Source organism: Chenopodium album, chromosome 18, assembly GCF_948465745.1.
Source record: "Chenopodium album chromosome 18, dcCheAlbu1.1, whole genome shotgun sequence".
Lineage (NCBI taxonomy): Eukaryota > Viridiplantae > Streptophyta > Magnoliopsida > Caryophyllales > Amaranthaceae > Chenopodium > Chenopodium album.
Window position 1 is genome coordinate 12366469 of NC_137851.1, and position 24545 is coordinate 12391013.

Consider the following 24545-nt stretch of genomic DNA (forward strand, 5'->3'; position numbering starts at 1 on the left):
GGCAAGTTCAATCTCTTTTAGGTTGGATTTGTACCTTCATCCCCGAATATCCAGTCATGGTTCAAGACCACTATGGAGTTAGCGATCTCATGAATCGTGAAGGGGTATAACCTTCACCCTGTGAACGGTTTACAAGTTCCTAAAATTTGTTGGCGACTCTTTTGCTCTAGCTTCCTTCCCTTTGGACGCCACCATGCTTAAGTGTATGATCACAGTAGGGCTCAAGTGTGGGATGTTTGAAATTATTCCCTACAGGTATAAACATACCTCAGTAATCGTATTAAAAAATTGTATAATTAATATGAAGTTTTAACACCATTTTTTTTTTTGGTCTAGTGGTGTAAAACTCATGTGCACATTTTGGGATATGTATGCTATTGAAGTCTCAAACCATCTTACGGAAAGGAACTTAGAACCCATTATTTTAATCATACAGTAGACAAAAATCAAAGAATATATATACTACCTCCGTTTCATATTATTTGCAACGATTAGACATTTTTTCTCTTTACTTTATGTCAAATTGTGGAAAATATATAAAAGAATGATTTTAATTTCATTTTTGATTTGATTATCTAACATACTCTAATTTTATACATCGTAGGACAAGTTACTTTGTCAAACTCACTATTTTCCACAATACTTTCTTTGATGAAGACATTGATGAGGTTGCATCATTCAAGAACAGATTGTCATCAATTCAAAGTTCATAATTTTCATTTATGTAACTATTGCAATTAATTTTACTTTTTTGCTACTCATACCAAATTATTATGGGACCTATTTTATCAGGTTAGTGTCAAATGCTTCTACTGTCATGTGATCTGACATGTCAATAACAAGTTCAGTTTCTATAACAGAAGAGTTTCTCCAAACACAATAGTTTCTCCAACGACATGAACGAAAATCTGTGGATGATATACGTGAGATTGACAAGGCAACTTATTGCATAACTCTAGCAACCATTAATTGCATTGAGTTGGAACATGGATGGTATTATATAGCGTGCAAGAAATGCAATAAAAAGGTCAAAGAAGATGATGCTACTAAGTACTAACCAAGATGACCAAGATACTAAAACCAAAGGCACTAAGTTCTTGTGCAAGAAATATGATAAATTGATCGATGGTGATAAAGTCATACCAAGGTGGATATAGCATAAGTTCACATTATATAATTAATCCAATTGATTTCATTGTAACCCTTTTATATTTGATATTATATAAGTTAAAGTTTCAAGTTCGAGTAATTGATGAAAGTGGGAGTGCATCGTTTCTCATGTTTGATCGAGAAGTTGTGTCGATTGTGCACAAATCAGCTTACACTTTAAAGTTGTCAATGACAAAGGTAAAAGAGGGAAACTACGTACATGTTTGTTTGATGCTTTATTGTCTATTGCTAATTAAATACTTAAATACATTTCAGACTGACGATTTTCGAAAGAGCTTGATAATCTTGTGGGGAAAGAGATTTTTGTTTAAGGTCGAGGTGTCAAATTATAATATCAAGCAAAATTGGCCCGTTTACACTATTACTAAAATGATCGATAATGAATATTTAATACAAAATTATTTAAGTAGATATTTTGCTTCAAACAAGGTATACAACGTAAGTTAAAGTGTTAAACAGTCACAATGCATTTATTTATTGTCTAACAACATTACTTACAATTGTTAAACATGATCTCAATTCAGATGTTACCTGGCCTCAATTTACAATGACAAATTAAGGACAACCAATAAAGCTGAAAAGGTTTTTCACTTATTCAACTACGTGGTTAAAATTGTTATTTTAAAATATAATAATGATACTCTTTATGTTGAATATTTTTTTACGTTTTTGTAGGAAGCAATTTCATGCATGGGAGACAACGATCAACTTTCTGAGTTATCATGCACCCTTATGTTCTTCCAAAAAACATTCGTTAGAAGTTGATTCAATTATCCCACGAGAAGAAATGTCTGCTACCAAAAAGAAGAAGTTTGAAGTTAAGATAGAAAAGGATTAGGAGTGGTAATAAAATAATTTAAACAATTAGTACTCTATTTTATGGTTTTTGTTTTAATCATTTGCGTTTATTCATGGGTTATGTTTATTTTGATTTCAATTTTTCTATATAACTTAGAAATTTTCTATATTTTTAATTATAATTATTTATTTTTGTTGCAATGTTAAGTTAAACCTAGTTTATTCCCATTATTATGCTTACTAATTATGTGCAGCAATCAATTGCCAAAATAAATACGAGTAACAATTATATGAATCATATGATGTTGTGATCAACATAAATATTTTACTTAATTGATAATAAATTGTCTTTTAAAAATATCCTATCTGCTGAACAAGATAATGCAAAATCTTTTAATTCATATAATATTACTGCATATTGATTATAAAAATTTCCTATCATATACACTATACACTATACACTACATGTCTACATACTATATAATAATGCATAATACTGGTCTACTACCATTGTTGGTCTATAAATACGGAAACTATCAAAGTGCATAAGATAACTAATATCGATCCATTTTAAAAATCAGCCCGTCTTGTGTGTGGCTAGCCACACCGTGTGACCACTTATAAAATAACAAAGTAATCCATATAAAAATGACCAAGTAACCCCTGTAATACTAATTGAGTAACCCCTATAACACTAACTGAGTAACCCTATAGCACTGACGAAGTAACCCCTTTAACACTGATCAAGTAACCCCTATTACACTGATAAGGTAACCCCTGCCACACGGTGTGGCCAGCCACATATAAGACTCTGTGTTTAAAAATAAGCTATAACCTATAATACGGAAACTATCAAGACTTTTTATTTTGAAATCCAAAATTGATTTACTTTTAGCCTCAACTAAATTAGGCACGTGCGATGTACAAATTTAAAAAATTATTAAAATTAAATAAATTGTTTCTATTACTTATTTCCCCGTACATACTTAGGGCCTGTTCTAATTTATTAAATTGAATTGAATTAGGATATTAGGAATTGAACTGAAGTGGAATTAAGTTGAAGAGAATAAGTCCTTATAAGTTAGATCATAATAACATATCTTTCATCATAAATTACTAAGTAACAAAATGTAAAAATGAAAGTCAATCTGATGTAATCAAACTATATGCATACTTATAAATTAGTTCATTTTTTTATAACAAACATCCATGTTATTCGTACGTGACTTCCTTATGAATTGTATTCACGTTGTAATTATAAGTGTAAATAAAAAAAAAATTAATTTGAATAATCCAACCTTTAGCCAATTTATTTTTATTAATCAAACTTTTTGATTATTTTACAATAATCCAACCTTTATACTCCATTCTTTTTATTAGGACGAATCGATCACCAACCTACAATAGCAAGTTACCTTGCCAGGTGTTGTGTTGGGATTGTTTTTTTTTTTTCATAAAACTTTTAATTTTTTCTGCTTTCCCGATTCTTTCCCCCTTTCCCTTTCTTCCCCCCCCCCCCTCTCCATGAATCTAGTCAACCCTTCCTTTCCGGCAACCTCTTTCCTTTATTTTCCCTTTCTCCTCTCCTTTTCCTTTTCTATTATTTCCCTTTTATAAATTGATAACTAAACTAATTTTGGTTTTGTTTGATAGAAGTGAGTTCACCCATTAATTCCGGCAACAAAAACCCCAAACTCAGGGCCTGTTCACATTTACTTAATTTCAGTTCAGTTCAGTTCAGCTCCAATCAGTTCAGTTCAATTCCAATCAATTCAGTTCAGTTTAATTCAGTTCAGCTCTTAATTTCCCTCTCTCATAAAATATTCATTTCAGCTCAGTTCAGTTCAGCTTCAATCAGTTCAGTTCGGTTCAGTTTGGTTCAACTCCAATCAGTTCAGTTCAGTTTAGCTCAGTTCTGTAAAAGTGAACAGACCCTCACAAAAACCATGAAAATCCCCACCCACAAAACAATCGTTGCGCGACCGCGATCGAACCCACGCCTGAAATCTTTAAATTAAATCGGATTGAAGCTTATTGAAGAATGTATTGATATTAGTGTTGTTGTTGTAATTGGTGGCTGCTTGCGATGGTTTAGAGGTGGCTATTGCGGCTACCGTTGGTTGTGGGCAGGCTGGGCGGTGGTGGCGGAGTAGGTGGCCATGGGGAGGTGGGCAACGCTGGGGAAGGCCGGTAAGAGCGAAGGAGAAGATATCAAGTTTTTTTTTTCGTTAAGTTTGCAAAAAAAAAAAAGGTGTTTAAAAAAAAAAAATCGGTTCATCAGATAAGTGGTCATCTACTCATCTTGGTGACTTGTGGCCTAATTAAAAAGAATGGGGTATAAAGCTTAAATTATTGTATAATAATCAAAAGGTTGAATCATTAAAAATGAATTGGTTAAAGATTAGATTATTATTGGTTAAAGATTAAAGATTAGATTAGATTATTATAGTACTTCGTAAAATTCTCTCTTATATAATTGTGATGATAGGTGTGAATATTAAAGGAAATAATTATCCAAAGTGATTGACTATGTAAGACTCCCTCCTATTTAATAGATGCACCTATAACAATAATAATAATGAAAGTCGATCTTTCCAATTGGTTCTACTTTATAGAGTAAATAAATAATAAAAGTAATGATATATACTATAATGCTACTTTTATTTAAGGATGATAGACTACGAATATTTTTAATTTTTTTTTTCATATAATATATAATAGTCATCTAGAAAAATTATACAAACATGTCAAACTTTTCATGTTTTTAATCTTTCTCATTTACGTAGAGTAGGAAACACTCTTGCCCCTCTTGTTGTAAGGTGGGATACGCATAATTGTGCTGAATGTGTATGCCTTAACTATTTCCTGCAAGGTTTATTAGATCTTGTGGAGCTTGATTTGTTTTCCCTAAGAAAAAACTATTAATTAAACAAAACGTTGTTGATGTCATCATTGTCCACATGTCACTCATATAATAAATATTTTCTCACCAAAATGCAAGGATGATGTTTTTTTTAGTGCTACCATGCTTAACCTATCATTTTATTATTTAAAAATGATACAATTGTAAATAGCACACTAATAAATGGACTCTTATATTGAAATGTGACTTAGGCAATGTTGAACAAGTATTAAACCATAATTTGATGTATAAAATTATAAATTAATTTTGTACAAGGTGCATAGTTCTTATTTATATTTATCAATCTAGTTTGAACTTATTGAATCAGCTAGAAACTTATTGAATTGTATTGAAACTAATTAAAACTTATTTGAATAATCTAATATTATCTAAACTTATTAGCCTATAATTAGAGAATACGGCTAAAACATTTCTAAGATAGAGCAACATTTATAATCAACCTAAAATGAAAAAAATGGACAATTGAGTAAGGAACTTGTGTATTGCGTACTTTATCCAATAAGCAAGTGTATCACAAAGCAAAATCAATAATTAAGAGTAGTAGAATGACTAATTGACTAATTGTCTATCCTTATCATCTCCGTAGATATCTGTATCAAATTAAGATAGAGTATTATTGTTACATCACTTAAAGCTATTAATATGGATAACTAGATGTACATTACTTTATATATATATAAATCATATCTCATGTCATATTCATATTCATGATAATTAACATGTAACAATAATTTTTTTTGAATTTTTTTATTTTTTATCCAACTTTTCAAGTAATCCTTTATTTACCCATATCTAAAATAACGTGTAATTAACTCATAGAAATTACTGTATTAGTTCTCCTTCAAAAAATTTTATTACTAGTTTTTAATTTACGGTTTTTTTGGATATACCCAATAATTAGAGTGATAAGATAGAGTGTAACAAAAAAAAATTCAGTGTTAATCTTTTTTTCAACTAAATTCCAAAAAAAATTCACCTATAAATTCAAGAAATCACGTGCTACCTCTTTTTATAACTCCAACAAATTTTCCCAATTCTGTTTCAGAAAATGATTTTCAATTGATTTCAATTATTTATTTTTTTTATTTATCAAATTGATATTCGGATTGCTTAATTGAATTTAAAATTCAATTGAATCATTTGAAAAATTTGTCGAAGCTGCAAAAAAAATTGTGCGAAATTGAAGAATTGATTGAATACGAGAGAGAAAAATGAGGATTGAGAATGAAGGAGAAGATGTATCCGCTCCGCCAAAGCATCTTGTGTTTGCTTATTATGTTACTGGTCATGGATTTGGGCATGCCACTCGTGTTGTTGAGGTAATTCTAACTTTTTAATTGGTTGATTTTGTGCTACATTGTTCTGGGTTTGATTTGTTTTTGTTTATTATTGATCATGATCACGTTAGCGTACGGCCTTCTCCCGCTATGACAGGGTAAAAGGATGTGATAGAGAATACACTTCGTTCGAATTTTTGTCATTTTACGTGATCTAATAAGTTTAGTAGAATTTTAAAAATTTGGGTAAATTCGAATTTGGAATCTTTTGTTAATTCTGTGTAATGTGTTCCTATAAAGTGGTTTGTTTTTTTTTGGGATAAAGTGATGTGTTGATAGGATGTATCCTATTGTAGTAGGAGTATTGTACTCTTTCGGTTTGTTAAGGCTGCAGTTTGACCAAACACACATGCCAAGATATGGCGAATTTTTCAAGTTATCTGTTATTAAAAATTGTTTTTGTATATTATACTTTCTGAATCTTTTCTTTATTCTGCAGGTTGCTAGACACTTGATTCTTGCCGGGCATGACGTGCACTTGGTTTCGGCAGCACCTGACTTCGTTTACACTACAGAAATCCAGTCACCTCGTCTTCACATTCGTAAAGTATATATATCCTACCTTGAATTTCCTTTTCCTGGTTAAAGTAGTGGTTGCATGATTTACTAGAAATCATTTCAAGTATGTTGTGTAGGCACAAAAGTTGCTACAAGTTTTCAAATTGTCATAACAGTTTGTGCAACTCTTGGTTGCTTGAACTAATTCTATAACTAAAAGGAATAAATCATTATCATTTCTAGGAGATTCAATTAAGATATTCAATATTTCATAGCAGGCCAAGACAATAAGAAAATTGGTTTGAGAGAATTGGAGGGAAAGGAAGAGAAGAGAAAAGAGGATCCATCCTTCCTTGTTTGGAAATACCAATATAATTTATTGCAAGAATTGTTCAAAGCTGGGTTGAGTAGCCTTTTGAAATTAACTTATAGAACTCCATTAAGTTTTTTAAAATCATCCATTTTCTAAACACTAAATTTAGATGATTTTGTGGTCAATCCATCTAGTTCTCCTAAAAGGGTATAATCTCATCAATCACCTCTTTGCAAAACAAGATTTAAATTAACTGTATGGTAATTTAACAATTACTTAGAAGGGAGGGAGTATTAGAATTCGTATACATATTTTATGCTTGTCAAAAGGACAATTTTTTTTTTTATTATTTTTTTTTATTAAAGCTAGCACATAGAATGTGTAGGTAGCCATATTACTAGAGTTTACAATTGCTTAGGATAGCAAGAAGGAAAGAAAGGAAGGGGGAGGGAAAGAGGAGGAAGGGGAAAGGTGAGCTCTATTTTCCCTCCAATTCTTTCTCCAATTTTGGAGGAATTATGCTTATTAAAGTGAGGAAAGATGGATTCCTTCTTGTCCTTCCCCTTCTTTCTCCCAATTCTTTACCCAAACAAGAGAAATTGTCCTCCACCTTTTCATTTTCTAATATCCAATCAGAGTGTAAGTGTAGAAGTGAGTCAAAGCATTGATATACTCCCTCTGTTCTTAAATACTCGCAATAGTTTGACTAGCACATGGCCACACGGGTTAATGCACAAGTTTGGCTTTATATACATACAATTATATATGAATAAAAGTTATAGTAATATATTATTTGAAAATATATACCGAGGCTAATTCAACAACATATTACACACTAAGGATCGATAACAATTGATTTTTATATATAAGTAAAAATTTAGTATACTATTCAAGTTAATATATGAATAGTATCAAAGTTAAACTGTTGCGAGTATTTAGGAACGGAGGGAGCATTATCAGGCTTGACTGAGACCAAGCTGATGTGTTTTCCTACAAGGGCGTGTTCAAAGTTCTGCAGAATACAAAGAGCAGGGGAGCATGGTACATTTTTGGAGCATTCCAGAAACACCTACTCTCCTGTTTGCTGCTGGATCTAGCTTGTTTTCTATAGATAACATCAGTATACACTAGACAAGAGGACAATCTGTAATACTCTTAAGAGATATACCTTTGTTAATTTTAGCTGTTTAACTTTTACACTCTAGATTTTCATTTTTTATTTATAGAGATCTATTTTGATTTACAGGTGCTCTTGGACTGTGGAGCTGTTCAGGCAGATGCCTTGACAGTTGATCGTCTAGCCTCTCTGGAAAAGGTAGCATGCAAACTTGTGAATTATGTGATTGCTTAGAGAACATCTGAGACTTGGCAGTAATTGTTTGACTAACAGAAAAGCAGAATAAACTCCCAATACAATATAGTGCCAGCTAGGAAACTGTATTGTGTACTCTTCAGGGGGGAGTATAATTAGTTTGTATGGAGTTTTTTCTGCTATTATGTTTCATTTGGTAGGTGATATGGTTTAATAAATAACGTTGGTTATAATAGAATCTTATGTATTTTTGTAAAAAAAGGCTCATGCCTATGTCTATGTTATTGCAAATCTATCCTAAGGAACCCCCTGGCCCCAAGTGCATGCTCTTGCTCTTTATCTTACTAGTCAATACCACATCTAGAGGTGAAATTGATTGGTGGTTGAATTTTTTTCGTAGAAAAACATTTATAGTTACCAAGAAACATCATTTCGAACATTGTCGTAAGACTTTCCTTGCACAATCACTTTTAAACTCATAGTAATTACCACCATCTATTAATGTCTACATGGGCTGTTGAAGTTATATTGTTCATAGGATATTATTAACACTTTCTTTTACTAGTGTATTTGATTATTCTTTGCTAATGGACATGAACAATGGATTACTAATCATGTTTCTGTTTGGTTTACTTTTTAGTATCATGAGACAGCTGTTGTTCCCCGGAATTCCATATTAAAGACTGAAGTTGAGTGGCTGAATTCAATCAAGGCAGATTTAGTGGTAAAAATACTTTGCTCCTCTTTGATCTATTGGGTCTCCAAAGACCTTTATTACCCACTCTTTTCTAATTGCTATTTTAATGAAGGGAAAGGTTTTCCTTTGCATAATTTTCTGTCACAATTGTAATATATAATGGCATATAACTACTTTGTCGTTGATCAGGTTTCAGATGTTGTTCCAGTCGCATGTCGTGCTGCTGCAGATGCTGGAATTCGTTGTGTCTGTGTCACCAATTTTAGGTACAGAGGTCCTTATAGTGCTCTACTATAATGTTGGTTGGTTTCTTTTCAGTGTTAATATATCATTGCTTACATTCGTGGACCTGTATTAGCTGAGATGATCAAAATTACTTGCGATTTAAGTTGTTTGAGTGAGTAAACTGGTGCTTGGATATCTTCTAATTAGCAATTCTACTTTTTGCAGATGTCATGTTGCTCTCTTACTATGTGCTTGATTAATGTTTTATTTTTTATTTTTTTTTAAATGCTGTAGTTGTCAGTTGCCTTATACAACTGTAAACTTCCATAGGCATGGTATTTGAAATGTTTTGGAGATCTTTTTTATTCAAAAAGTATTTCTTTGAAGCACATAATTTGATGCCAAATTTTGCTGAATAATTATTATTTTATCTATTTTTTTTTAAAAAAATAAAAATATTTTATCTATTTTTTTTCAAAAAAATTTCTAACATGTTTCTTTTTGCAGTTGGGATTTTATATATGCAGATTATGTTTTGGCTGCTGGACATCATCACCGTTCCATAGTTTGGCAGGTATATTGAAATTCTTGATTACCACCCTTTGCACAATTGCTATTATCTTATAGCTTGGTTTTGCTCTAATTATTCTTTGCCATCATTGACATACTTAAATGTTCCATTAGTTTTTTGAGAGGACCTCCTGTTCTAATTAGATGTAATTATTATTCTTTTCACGACATTCAATCTTTCTTGGATAAATGTCTCTTAATCTAACAAAATTCCTCTGTGTGAACATTGTCACAGCTCACAAGTATAAGGATATAATAGATTCTCCATACACTTGTAATTTTATGGAAATGATAGCCAGCCAAGGAATTATATTATTTTAATTCACTACCGATTTAACAGTTGTGTATTTGGCTATTTCACATGATCTTCTACAGTATATTATGTCCCTGTATGAAGTCCGTCAGTGGGAAGAATAGAAAATTAATTCAACCCCTTTGCCGATTATTCATTTGTTCTACATTTAATCTTCATGCTTGAAACCAAAATTGATTAGATAAGTTCCTATGTGATAAAATTATGCCAAAATGATGCTTGTGCTCTGTATTCTCAATGACTTGTTGCTTGAGTTGAAGCTGATGCCTAGGTTGTAAGTTTTAAATATGGCTGAGTAGTACATGCTTACATCTCATTATTACCTTATTGCTATAATACATGGAGAAACTATTGGCTATGTTTGGTATGCAGCTTTAAACGTTTATAAGCTAGCTGAAAAGTTCCTAGAATCTAGCTAGCTTGTCATTTTTTTTTATCTAATGAAACCCTGACTGGCAAAAGGTACAATGGCTCCCTAGAGAAGTTGGAGACTTGTGTTTCTTGTTGAATGTTGCTAATAACCTGGCTTTCTCACTGAGTCAGCCTAACTTAAGATCCTAAAATCATGCAGATCGCAGAGGACTATTCTCATTCAGAGTTCCTGATTCGTCTTCCAGGATATTGTCCAAGTATATCACGACTCATGTACAATCATATATATGATTCAAATTGTTCTCTTAAATATTGCAATTGTAACATTATTTCTGTTTTGGCAGTGCCTGCTTTTCGTGATGTTATCGATGTACCTCTGGTTGTTAGGAGGTTACACAGATCTCGCAAGGAGGTCTGTTTGTGATTCTATCATATCTCTCTAATTTCAAATGCTATTTACTTGTTTTAATGCAGCTGTGTTCTCTTTTGTGTAGGTGAGAAAAGAGCTTGGAATTGAGGATGATGTGAAGTTGCTGATCCTTAATTTTGGTGGGCAGGTGAGTAAGAAAATTATTGAGGCTCATATGACTTTTAATGAGTTACCTATATCTTTCAGATTAGTTTATTAGAAGTGAATATACAATAATGATGAAGACAGGATATCATCTGATAACAAAAGAAAACAAGATTAAGTAAGCTTGCAATTCTATCGCAGCTACCAGAGACTATAATTATGTGTCCCTTTTCTGGATGTCTTAGTGATTACTTTCTTGGTCTTTATCAGGAGTTTATTAGAGAGCAAACTAACATTATGTGACCTTCTTTAAGCCACATTCCTATGATGGTTAGCTTCATATGGCTGTTTGGGGCTATTTGTTTTCTATCCCCATGATTATATCAGTTCAATAAATTAATCTTTTCGAATATGTTTAAATGGATCAAAAAAGACAGCTATATACTTCCTTTGTTCTCTTTTAGTTGCAACATTGGGCATTTCACGCTCACTATTCATATCTTATACCATTAATATCTGTTATTATATTTTAGTAAAAGTAATCAAAAGCTAATGTTTTGAAACAATATTTCATGACCAATTTATTAAGATCCTACATGACTATATCACAAAAGACGGTCAAAGGAATGTGTGTGAATAGTGAAAAAATTGCGATTAAAAGAGAACGGAGGGTATATTTTATGAAAGAAAAGATTGCTATCTTTATGTATATTTCAGATAAGATAATTTTGGAAAGGGTTCTTGTGGCATAACTTATTTGAGTAACATAGGTTATAATGTTATATCTACCTCTTCAGTTTTTTATTTGAGTATTATATTTATTAATTTATTTTTGCTCCATTACCTTTATCATCGTCATTTATTTGCTTATGGCAGCCATCAGGCTTGAAACTGACGGAAGATCATTTACCTCCTGGATGGAAATGCCTGGTATGAAATATGTTATGTTGCATTTTTCTTTCTCAAGTTAAACTGAAATTTTCTTTTTTGGAACTTCTTTAGTTATTTGTTTTGATCTTTGTCTTTCTATCACTATTTTATCTATTTACCTATTGTATCAATGTCATTTGTACTCCACTATAGGTCTGTGGAGCCTCTGATAAGGATGAACTTCCACCAGGCTTTATAAAGCTAGCAAGAGATGCATACACACCTGATTTAATAGCAGCTTCTGACTGCATGCTTGGTGGGCACAAAATTTGATAGCATATGAAAAACTTATACTTCGTATTTTATTTTGGAATTCAAGTATAATTTTCATCCTTTTGTATTTCAGGAAAAATTGGATATGGGACAGCAAGTGAAGCCTTGGCATACAAATTACCCTTTGTCTTTGTACGCAGAGATTATTTTAACGAGGAACCCTTCTTGAGACATCTGTTAGAGGTGCTTGTTTTTATAATTCCTACTCATTCTTAGGGTAGAGTTCCTTTCAATTATTCTCCTCTACACTGTTATATTGTACCAATTGTGGGATGCAGTTCTATCAATGTGGAGTTGAGATGATACGGAGAGATTTACTGACTGGACACTGGAAGCCCTACATTGATCGTGCTATGAGCTTGAAGCCATGTTATGCTGGTGGTGTAAATGGTGGAGAGGTATAACCATAACCATTATATATTTTTTCGTTTGCTTGCGTGTGTGTGTTTGCAGTGGTTGTGAATGATTTAGGATTACTAAGTTGGTGGGGACACAGCTAATTGTCAATTCAATAGTCACATTTTATCTTTTTTATTAGGTTTTTTTTTTTTTTAAATATTAGGGAATGTGCCACCTTAGACCCTTACTAGATCCGCCTGTGGTTGTTAAAGCTTTGTGATCTACATATCTCCTGTTCAAGTAGGTACCTTGAGTGGTTAGCTGTTTTTCCTGCCATATCTGCTTGTTTCCTAATTTGAGGTACTAAAGTCTATTAGTGAAAGATAACTGGGCTATACGGGCCTTCAATATAACAAGCCATGGGAATAACACCCTATGGATAGCTAACTATACTACAAAAAGCATGCAGGTCCTAAACTTATCTCATTGCCTGTCTTAATTGACTAAATAAGCACCTAATCTTGTCAAATATGGGATATCCATAATATTTAAGCCTTGGTGTCAGAACTTATTTCATTGCTAACACCTCCTCTGCAGCGGAATAATTGGAATTACACCAAACAGAAAATGGGGAAGCTCCTAACACATGCGAGGAAAAGTTATTAGAATAGAGAATACAATTCATCTGCACAGGGCTAGGATTTAAGAAAATCAGTGAGGAAAATATGAAGATTTTTTCTACTAAACTTTACATTTTGTTTCGATTTTAGTAGTAAAACTTTCATTGATGAAAACCCACCAACATCTACCATGTTTATCATCTCAAGACAGCGGAGTCTCTAAGACACCAACACTAAATTCTTCTTCCAATCTACTAACGAGAACACTTCTGCACAGCCTCTTCAACATCGTTATAACCAAGAATCAACCTTGAAAACCTGCTTTGCTGGTTTATTGCATCCTTTTAAAAAAATCTTCCTGCCTTGCTTTGTTTATATATATTTCAAACCTTATAAATTCATTTAGTCAATATTGATGTAGTTCCTTGAATGCAATTTCCTAACTATTAGCACGGTTCTACTGACATTTTGGAACAGGTATTACCAAGGAAATTCAAGTACTCCCTCTGTCTTGGATTTAGTTGCACTGCTTTCCTTATAAAGTCTTCTTACATTACTTGCAACACTTGTATAATTCAAAAGGATCCACTTAAAGAACGTTAAAACTCTCTTTTGCATTCCTCAAAAAGCAATGGCCCACTTCATACTAATTATATACCAACTAGATCACTATAAAATAAGAAGCCAATTGTTCTGCATAAAATCTTGCGCTGGTCCAACTAAATCTGCACAGAGGGAGTGTCTGTATTGGTCATCCCGTCATCCATTTTATTTTAAGTGCCATTTCTCAAGATTTCTCAAGGTTTCCTAAATAGATGGAAAATTTACTGAAGAATGGTAATAGGAAACTGTTTTATGTTTAATAAAGGGTCGTTTATTTGTGATGATCTTAATTATAGATACTTGTGTCTTTTGTGTCACTATGAAATTGATTTAAGGCATGACATCACTACTACTGGATTGCAGGTAGCTGCTCGCATTTTGCAAGATGCTGCTGTTGGAAAATACTATGTCTCAGATAAAGTGAGTGGAAGTACCTTGAAGCCACTAAATTGTGTGACTCTGTCACCAGACAATACACACTAAGGTGGCAGGGTCTACAATAGGGCTTGCCCTGCTCTCCAATTGCTAATCAGTTTTCCAGAAAACTCCGTGTCATCTACTTTTATTCTGATTTTTGTGTCACTTTTGGATGTGAATATAGCTGAGTGGTGCTAGAAGATTACGCGATGCAATTGTTCTTGGTTACCAGCTTCAAAGAATGCCAGGTAGAGATCCTGATCTCTGTGTTCCTGAATGGTATGCCAATGCTCAAAATGAAATGGGTCGTCGTTCTGGTTCTCCAAAGCTTGGTGCTGATGGAGCGTTAGAGAATTCTGAGAGCTTGTGAGCTTCTACTATTTTTTTTTTATTTATGACTACATGTTTATTCATATAGACTTCATCGATGTGTTACACTTATGTTTTCTGTGTTTTGTTTTTTAGATACACAGAAAGCTTTGAAATTCTTCACGGTGATCTTCGTGATCTTCATGATACGAAGAGTTTCTTGAATAGTTTAGCAGATCTTGCTAAAGATTTTGAGAAGGATGTGAAGCATCATGCCCGGGAGTACAAAGCTGCAACAGCATTCTTTAATTGGGAGGTTGGTTTCTTTTAGCTTAAGAGCCACTTCTGCAATCATATTGTTGCATTGTTTAGCTATGGAATGCCAAGTATTTTATGCAAATCCTAATTGTTTTTGGGCATGAATGGTATCTAATAATTGCTCATTTTGAATGCAAATTATTAATTCTCATTTTAGTATGCAAATTAAACAATCAGTTGCCCTATTAAGTTTTATTATTGCTGTGTTTTAGACAATTTACAATTATTTAAGATTTTGCTATTTGGTAGATAAGCTGAATTTTTGAACTTTGCTTTATAGATAACTGTTGATATAAGTTCTTCCTCCCTTATTTAGGAAAAATTAACAGTTTTTTATTTTGTGGGAATTTGTTTGTCTGGCTTACAGGAAGAAATATTTGTGGCTAGAGCACCTGGAAGGCTGGATGTAATGGGAGGTGTTGCTGACTATTCAGGAAGCCTTGTTTTGCAGGTAATTCATTTCAGTCTTTGATAGCAGTTTCTATCTTATTGTAAGTTTATTAGACAATGTGTTTTGAAGTCTGTCATTTATTCTTTTCAGCTTTTGATCAGCACCAGGATGCCAAATTCTCTTCCCACTTGTTCTATCTGTTTGAACATTTATCCTTCTAATATGCCACGAAAAGGATTCTGTGTGTTATTATATATTTTACATATAACTAATTACCACAGATCTACTCACTTTGATCCAACCAGCTCATTTAGCTACTTTCACAATTCCTGCAAGTAAAAATCCAGTTAGAAAAAAATTTAGTTAAAACGTCTTTCACTGTGTACCATCACCTATATTCTTATATTCATATTATTTTAAGATAGTAAATGTTGCATCGATATTGCAGAATGACTTTTTTTTGCCCTAAGCAATTGGGGATTAAATACCCTTTGATACTAAACACATGGAACATTCAATCCTCTGTGTGCATCTGAAAACAAATGTGGGATTTTGGAAGAGATCCTTGAACCTGAGAAATGTTAGGATCTTTTGTGACTGGGTGTCTACTGATGGAGTTATTAAATTCTAATTTATGTTCCGAAGTTGCAGAAATGCTGAATGTCACAACATTCTAATTTTTCTTGGCCGCTCTGTGACTGTGGGGGCTATATTATGTACAGAATTATTAATTATATATTTACTACTAAAGTTCTCTATGTTGAAAATGTTATTATTCTCTTGTTAGTATTTTGGATATGGTTTTGAAATCATTTTCTTGGAAGTATGCTGGGATGGTGTCTTATTTTATGAAGCCTGATTGATGCTTTAGTTGATTTTTTGTCTCTCTTTTTCTATATTTACTTGCAGATGCCTATAAAAGAAGCATGCCATGTTGCATTGCAAAAAAACCACCCTAATAAACACAAGCTATGGAAGCATGCGCAGGCTCGGCAGCAAGATAAAGGACAGGGACCAACACCTGTCCTTCAAATTGTAAGTAGCAAGCATCTTTCTTTGGTGTAAGTTTTGTTTCCTAGATAGTCATGCACTCATGTGGCATGGTTTTAAATCTTGGATGTGGTCACAAACGGTTGCAACTTTCGAGGGCAATATGGATGATTTTGACTGTTATCTCGGTCACGGTAAGCTCAAAATCTTTTTTCATGCGCCCACGATGCTGTGTTACAGCTGAGATTTAATACCATGTCATATGGTAAAGTTTTTCAAAGTAAATGCTAATAAGCTGTGTAGCTCTTGATTGGTAACTTGATTAGTTGATTTCATTAATTCGGGTATTATATTAAAAATTCAGTAGGCTGAATTTTAACAGTTATCCTAAAGATGGACGACATTCTAAATATCCTCTATTTTTTTTCTCTCACCACAGGTATCTTTTGGAGCAGAGCTGAGCAATCGTGGTCCAACTTTTGACATGGATTTGTCTGACTTTATGGAAGGAGACAAGCCAATCTCATATGAGAAGGCACAGCAGTACTTCTCCCGAGACCCTTCACAGAAGTCAGTTAAAATCGTCCACTTGCCAAATTTATGTCCCCCCTCGTTAAATTCAATAGCTAAAATTTATGATTTAATGTAGGTGGGCAGCTTATGTGGCAGGAACAATTCTGGTTTTGATGACTGAGTTGGGCGTACGATTTGAGAATAGTATCAGTATGCTGGTACAGCTTTCTTCTTTTAGTGATCATATTGAACTTTGTTGCTGTATACTTGATTTGCTGGAATTGGCTGTGTGTATCATGTGAAATTATGATCATAAATAGTTGAGAATACTGTTTAGACTCTGGAGGATATAGAATATAAAAAGTCAACCATGAGTATGTAGGTTATGAGCTGAAATACCAGTTCACCATCACATAGAATGTGAAAATTATTTGCATTTTTATTGAGACCAAATTGGGAAGTTAGAAATGCCTATACTGACTGTGTAACTCACTTTCTAAATAGCAACAAGAAATTGGTTGCTTGATGACTACTGGTCCTGAGATTTCTTTTCAAGTGGGGCTTGTTTTGACCATTATACTAATAGCTTCAGTGTACCATTCCCTATAATCTTATATAAATATAATAATTGATAATAAACGTTGCATCGATAGTGTAGAATGACGTTCATTTTACCAAAATCAATTGGGTACTTCATATTGCTTTGGTCGTAGGGAATTTTTATTTCAACTAGGGCTTTTTTTGACCATGAACAATCACAGTCTCTTTTCCGAATTCATTACAATTTACAAATTGACATAGGCCAACAAATGCGTATTGGGACCATTAGAAGTTAAATCCATGAAGATAGGGATGCAGAATCTTCAAGCCCACAAGCATGAAGCTTTCAATAGTCACCGATCAATGAATAAAAATTGTGTCTGATAATTAAGATCCTAATTGGTGTACAAAATCTTCTATAAATTAATTTAACAACTTTCCGAGTTCTATAATTTATAATTTTGAACAAACGAGTATTTTTTTTTTATTTTTTTATTTTTTTTATTTTTTTTATTTTTTTATTTTTTTTACCTTTTCCTCCTTTTTATTTTGACAAGTATGAATGACCGAGTATAGGACTTGAGTCCTTCTGACCCTAGGAGACCTTGCTTAGGGAGGAGTCACATGAATTACTATGATTTATTACAAGGTATTGTACTTGAGTTTCACATCGTTTATTTGGGGGGGGGGGGGGGATAATGTAGTGCTTTTATTGGTTTATGGGCTCTCCTTCCCCTTAAATTTAGCTTTAGGTTGTGTAATCACATAAACCTGGACCAATGGTATTTTAGTCATCCATCATCCCCCACATTGTCATGGGAGCATGGGCTAGGAAAATCCCAACATAAAGCTTGTCATATCATTGTGTTAAGGCAAGTGGGTTGTTGTGTGGTAGTTAACAATCCATATTAAGCTGTCATACGCGGGGATTTGTGCGAAGCCTATATAGGTTTATGAACTCTCCTTTCCTTATATTTGAACTAGCTTTTGGGATGGGCTCTCCCATATATTTGTATCATGAGTTTAGGGCGTCGTTGCTTTTATTACTCTTGCTTGGTTTGAATTTTTTTCATGGGCGAAAAATCTAATTGGACTTATATTTGGAGTGAACTTACAGGTTTCTTCTGCTGTTCCCGAAGGTAAAGGTGTTTCATCATCTGCCTCTGTGGAGGTTGCTAGCATGTCAGCTGTTGCAGCTGCTCACGGTAATGAATTACTTGCTTACTAGTATATGTACTTCTACTTAAACATTGGTATTTAAAATAGATTCCAATTTATGCTGAACTCATGTTGGTTTGAATTGTTCCTTACCATATGGAACTAGGTGATGCTTTTGTGGCATGTTTGTGTTTTCCATATTACCCCTTGGTGCTTGAAAAAAAAAAAAAATTCCTTTTTGGGTTTCCCAATATGTTTGCTTTGTTTCATTTGCAAGTCTGTAACTTTTTAGCTTTCCACAAGCTTCAGCTATAAATTAGTATTTGAAAGTACGTTTAATTTTGATATTACCATTTCTTATACTTGATGAAATTCTTAACATTGCTATGGGACAGACAAAGCACTTATTAATGTGTTTGATATGGATTATGGAACAATGGTATGCTCCATTGATGCTCTCTCAATCTGTACTAGGATTAAAACCTTTATATGGATTTGGTAGGTTTCACCATTTCACCTTTTCTTAGCTTTATAATATATATCTGTCAATATTTCTTGCTCATAATCATAAATAATCCTTATCATACACAGCTGAACTCCAAATGTCAACCATCCTTTTGGGATCAAGGCTTTGGTTTTGTTGTATTTGTGTAATATTGCCAAATACAGAGTATCTGTTATTATCTGTTTTCTTTGGTTTTTGTGTTTTAGAAATACTGAAGATTAATTCTGTTTCTTTTGTGAAAATTGCAGGGTTAGATATATCTCCAAGAGACCTTGCATTGCTCTGCCAAAAGGTTCTGCTACATTTAAGCTTTGAATGCCTTGAGATCCTGTAGTAAATATATCTTGGATTCCTAATGCCACCTTATTCTGATAGCCGCTTCTGATCTATTTTAGGTTGAGAATAGTGTTGTTGGAGCCCCATGTGGTGTGATGGATCAGATGGCTTCGGCATGTGGTGAAGCAAATAAACTTTTAGCAATGGTTTGCCAGGTAACTTATGCTCAAGTTAAGGCTTAAATAGTTTAATTTACATTCTTCTGACATGTTGGTATGACTCTGCTACTTTCAACTGTGCAGCCTGCTGAGGTCTTAGGATTGGTGGAAATTCCAAACCATATACGTTTCTGGGGTATTGATTCAGGAATACGACACAGGTAAGCACTCCTTATAAGCCTTGGATACACTCTTGTGCTTTTTAAGTTGAATTGGCATACTAGAGCTAAACAAAGATGCCACTTTGAATGTTTATGAGATGGTGAAGCTAACCTTGAAAGAGGAATGAAATGGATACAACTGACTAATGTTTTAATAGGATGTCCTGATTCCTAGCTAAATTAAATACACACTGTTCGGGTTCATTTTGTTTCTTTTGGTCCTTGATATCTTAAATTATTTTGCTTTTGATTTATGAACTAATTGAGATTCAGATATAGGAAGGTGTAAAGTATACTTTTCTGAGTGATAAAATTTTGGATATTCTTAATATTTGGCAAGCACTATAAAGGTCAATTCTACATTGGAATGTACATGCTGTTTTTATCGTGTTTGGGCAATGGGTCCTTCAAATCTCAAGTATCACATGAAAATCTCTATCCCATGTCTTACCTTATCATATGAAAAGCAATTAGGAAACATGTTTTGTATTGCATTGTTATGATTGTGAAGCATTTGCAGAAGTGCATTCAGGTGGATGGATGATCCTTTCCTCTTATTATAACGTAATATCTGTTGAAGAAGCTTGAGAAAAGTTGGCGACTAATTATCTTTTCGCATTCTTTTGGTCTTCTCTCTATAATGAAAGATCTACTACCTATATCTATTTCTTTGGTACAAAGAATAATTGAAATTTGTAAATCTTTTATTTTAGAACTACTATTGAAAGAATCTTTAAGGCTGACAGTTTGTGTGAAATGCCTTAACACCTTGCGAAAAATACTATATGTACCTTCTTAAAAATGAATACTCCAGTATATGATTTGTATTCCATATTACTCTGAAGCATAATAAAGATCATTATATAAACACCTATCTGCCTTACAGTGTTGGAGGTGCGGACTATGGATCAGTTAGAGTAGGTGCATTCATGGGGCGGGAGATGATAAAGTCTTCAGCATCTGATACATTATCTCATTCACAATCAATCAATGATGTGGCAAACTCAAGTGATGATGTCAATGGCTCTGAATTAATTGTAACTGAAGCTAATTTGGAGTATCTATGCAATCTAACGCCTCATAGGTAGGTCTTCTTGTGTTCCTGCTACGTGTTTGTTAGAAATGGAATATAGTATGGCAATTGTAGGTTCTTTGATATGCACCAACATTTTCTCCATATGCATGCTTGCTTTCAATATATGCACTTACGCACGTGTATGCATTCATTTATGTGCCTCCCTCAGCTCTTGGAACATCTTGGGTGATATATGCTTTTGTAGTGCTACACCTTCTCGACTTATTAAAAGAAGCTATTAAGAGTGGGATTAAACAATCAAGTCATAAACACTAGCATTAGCTTCTTTTTATCATATATGTTCACTCATTCTACTTCTAGTTGCCAATTCTAGTGTGTTCTATGCTCAGGGTCATTTGATGTCTTTTCAAATAACGATATGCACGAGTTGGAGAGCTTTATTGTATTTTTTCTGTACTTGTCACCTCTAGCATGTCTCTTATTGCTTCCCAAATACCAAAAATACACCTCTGCGTTGGTTGAAAATCCAGCTTGATTGATCATCTTTATTTTAACAGATATGAAGCTGCTTATGCTAATGTTCTCCCTGAGAGTATAGATGGGGAAACCTTTCTTGAAATATATGGAAACCACAATGATCCTGTCACTGTAATTGATTCAAAGAGCTCTTACGCTGTCAGAGCAGCTGCAAGGCACCCTATATATGAAAATTTCCGAGTGAAGGTTTGTATTTAACATTGATATTGCCTTTTCTCTTGAGGCCTTTTCTTTCCTTTGAACAGTCCTTGGATGAAGTGATCAATGATTTTCCTCATGTAGTTATGTTTTTTCTTTGCAACTGCAAATAATTGCCCATAGGCTATGTTCTCTTCGCCTAAATTAAGGTGTTTTTGTATGAGTTTTTTTGAAGGCTAGTGTGGTCTAGTTTGATCCGTTTTCCTTATTTACTGTATTTGTACACTAATTTATCAAGTGAATTCTTGTTACGTTTACGTTAATGTGTATTTTCCAAGAGTCTAATTTTCATAATTTTTATCAATACAAAGTTTAAAATGTTTGGCGATATACAAACAAAATAAGGTCTGGCTTGTTTTGTCTAATCTGGTTTGATTTATAATAGTAATAAAAGTAATAAGGATAATTGAATAAATAGCCCTAGCTAAAAAGCCTTGATGTGTAGGTGGATAAATTGAGTAAGATATTACTGCTATGTATTCAAAAGATCTAATTAGAAAGTACGTCGTAAATCATAAGATTAAAGACATTAGTAGTGTGGAAAAAATATGTTTTGATTATAATTTTTCCAAAATGTTTTTATTTGTGTCACTGTTAAGTGTGTACATAGAGATATAGCTCTACAATTGTTGTCAAGATCTTGGTTTATTCAGCTCCAATCTAGTGTCTGACCTTAGGAATTTATGCTTATGGGTTTAGAGTTTTTGAACATAAGATGATATTGTTAGTTGATATCAAATAAATTTGTCTTAATTCCCAAATACAACCATAATTTGGTGGTGTCATTCATGCATATTTGAATCTACAGTTATTTGATTAAATGCATTTGCTTCAGCAAAAGCAAAAAAAAAAAAAAAAAAAAAAAAAAAAAAACAATTGTTTAGTAAAAGATTACCATGGAATATGGTAGTGACAAATTCGGAGTTATAAAAATTGAGGTACAATGTACAAACATCTAAATAAATTGGTTCATCAAAATTAGTCAATCAAGTCAAAATAAAATAATATTACTACCTCCGTTAATTTTTAATTAAAGCAAATGAATTTTTTATATCTCATAAATAATACCTTATGTCGCAACTAAATAATAATGAATGTAATAAGACTTTTGTACAATGGAGTAATATAAAATTAAATGGAGCTACAAAGTTCCAGCGAGGGTTTGATCCTGCCCTCAATTGTAATGTGCAAGTCTTGCACGTGAGTCTGAAACCACTGAACCATTGCCATTATTAAGATTGTTATTTGATTAATTTTTAAGAGTACAGGTTTTTCTAACCCATATTGAATCCGCCACAGCTCTAGTCCCCAAGTATTGCCTCAATTATTTTAAGATGCTAGTAAAGTTTTTGTTGGATTGCTTAAATAAGCTGTATCATGTATATTATATTTGCCTAGTACTGTTTTGTCATCTTCTTGTTTCATGCTGACACTAAACTCTTCTCTCACTCATTGACATTAGGCCTTCAAGGCACTCCTGACATCCGCGCCCTCTGATGACCAGTTGACTGCTTTGGGGGAGCTGATTTATCAGGTAATAGTCAACCACTCACTATTAGTTATCATAACCTTCTTTTGTAGCAAGTTATTGTTAGGAAACACAAGTTTGGCAACGTAAAAATGCATACTTAGGGCCTATTCACATTTACTTAATTTCAGTTCAGTTCAGCTCCAATTAGTTCACTTCAGCTCTTAATTTCTCTCTCTCGTAAAATATTCATTTTAATTCAGTTCAATTCAGCTCCAATTAGTTCAGTTCAGTTCAGCTTAGTTCAGTAAATGTGAACAAACCCCTTAGAGTAATATCCTGACTTATACTATCATCATATAAGCAACAATAAGTACAAATAACACATGTTTCAGAACACTCAAATTTGCTCTGACTGTCTGACAATTACGATTACTCTCACGACATTTTTGCATGGAGCTCTTTCTCAAGTGTATACTATCCCCCTTTATAATGATTAACATCCAAATTAATTCTACTAGTATTAGGAAACAATTTTGCTAGAACTCTGTTTAGGAAACACACACTATTAAGATTCGGTAAAAACAAAGCTTTACTTAATTACACTTGACTTCTGCCTTGTCTGACCACAAACTCATTTGCAGTGTCACTACAGCTACAATGCCTGTGGTTTGGGCTCGGATGGTACAGATAGGATTGTAGAATTGGTGCAGCAAATGCAGCATAGCAGATCATCTGGGTCAGAGGATCCAGCACTCTATGGGGCAAAAATAACCGGTGGTGGCTCTGGAGGAACCGTATGTGTAATTGGAAGGAACTCCATGAGGAGTAGCCAAGAAATACTCGAGGTAACTGAAAATTTGACTAGGATGTAATCGCTCCATCTCCCTTCCCCAAGCCATATCCCACACCTCTTTTTTATTATCCATTTTTTATGCACTCCATTTCTTTGCTTTGAACTTAAATCTCTTCGTCCTACACCAGCTAGTAAGAATTAGCTTGTGACAGATTCAGAGTAGGGATAAGCCTTATACCCCCTGTACAAACCAGGCACCTTAGAAATAAGTTATCTATATTTCGACTTTCTGTAGCTGTTCTAATTGAACATCAACTCGTTTCTGTTGCAGATTCAGCAGAGATACAAAAAAGCAACTGGATATATGCCATTTTTATTTGAAGGTTCATCACCAGGTGCAGGGATGTTTGGCTATTTAAAAGTCCGCCGTCGTCGATCTTTGAAATAATATTAGCAACAACTTCTTACGTAGTATTTCCTTTCTTGATTATTTGGTTGTTATCTCTCATATGTGGAATTGCATAAAAGGGATACTTAATAAGTTGTAGGATTCTAAATTTAGATTCAAACAAAAACCTTATTGTTCTTCGATTAGAAAACATTGTCTGATTAAACATATTTGCACATTGGAACCTATGTTACTTCTTCAACACTTCATTTTGTTTCATATACCTATTTTAAGCACGAGAGTACGAGACAATGAGATGAGGCATCATGAATGTTAGGATGTAAGGTAACATTTACTATTTGCATAACAATTAAGCCAACAAGAAAGAGTGCAAGGGTAAGGATAATTTAACAAATGTATAAGTTGTGGTGGGCCAAATGATAGTCGATCTATAAAATATCATTTGACAAAAATAGAATAAAGTGAACAATATTATGAAATAGAAAGTGTTGACATTAT

The 24545-nt window shown here is 33.3% G+C and overlaps 1 protein-coding gene across 1 annotated transcript; it reads left to right on the forward strand.

The window, feature by feature from the left end:
- The first annotated feature begins 5825 nt into the window (after positions 1–5825).
- LOC145591509 (L-arabinokinase-like) lies at positions 5826–24295 on the forward strand. The gene is made up of 29 exons (XM_081647984.1): positions 5826–6210; positions 6668–6775; positions 8286–8354; positions 8992–9075; positions 9238–9314; positions 9781–9847; positions 10728–10785; positions 10873–10940; positions 11023–11085; positions 11919–11972; positions 12126–12228; positions 12319–12428; positions 12524–12643; positions 14171–14227; positions 14409–14590; positions 14690–14849; positions 15219–15302; positions 16152–16277; positions 16672–16802; positions 16882–16963; positions 18403–18490; positions 19197–19240; positions 19344–19439; positions 19527–19603; positions 20490–20687; positions 21197–21362; positions 22837–22908; positions 23487–23690; positions 23970–24295. Exons 1-29 carry the CDS (start codon positions 6103–6105, stop codon positions 24084–24086), a joined length of 2973 nt encoding a protein of 990 aa, XP_081504110.1. The 5' UTR covers positions 5826–6102; the 3' UTR covers positions 24087–24295.
- The last annotated feature ends 250 nt before the right edge of the window (positions 24296–24545 follow it).

What these genes read in the sequence shown, in the direction of transcription:
- LOC145591509 (XM_081647984.1), top strand. Translation starts at nt 6,103, where the DNA reads ATGAGGATTGAGAATGAAGGAGAAGATGTATCCGCTCCGCCAAAGCAT. An exon ending in ACCGTTCCATAGTTTGGCAG is followed by an intron (nt 9,848 to 10,727) that starts GTATATTGAAAT and finishes AAAATCATGCAG; the next exon opens with ATCGCAGAGGACTATTCTCA. An exon ending in AGCTGTTGCAGCTGCTCACG is followed by an intron (nt 18,491 to 19,196) that starts GTAATGAATTAC and finishes TGAAAATTGCAG; the next exon opens with GGTTAGATATATCTCCAAGA.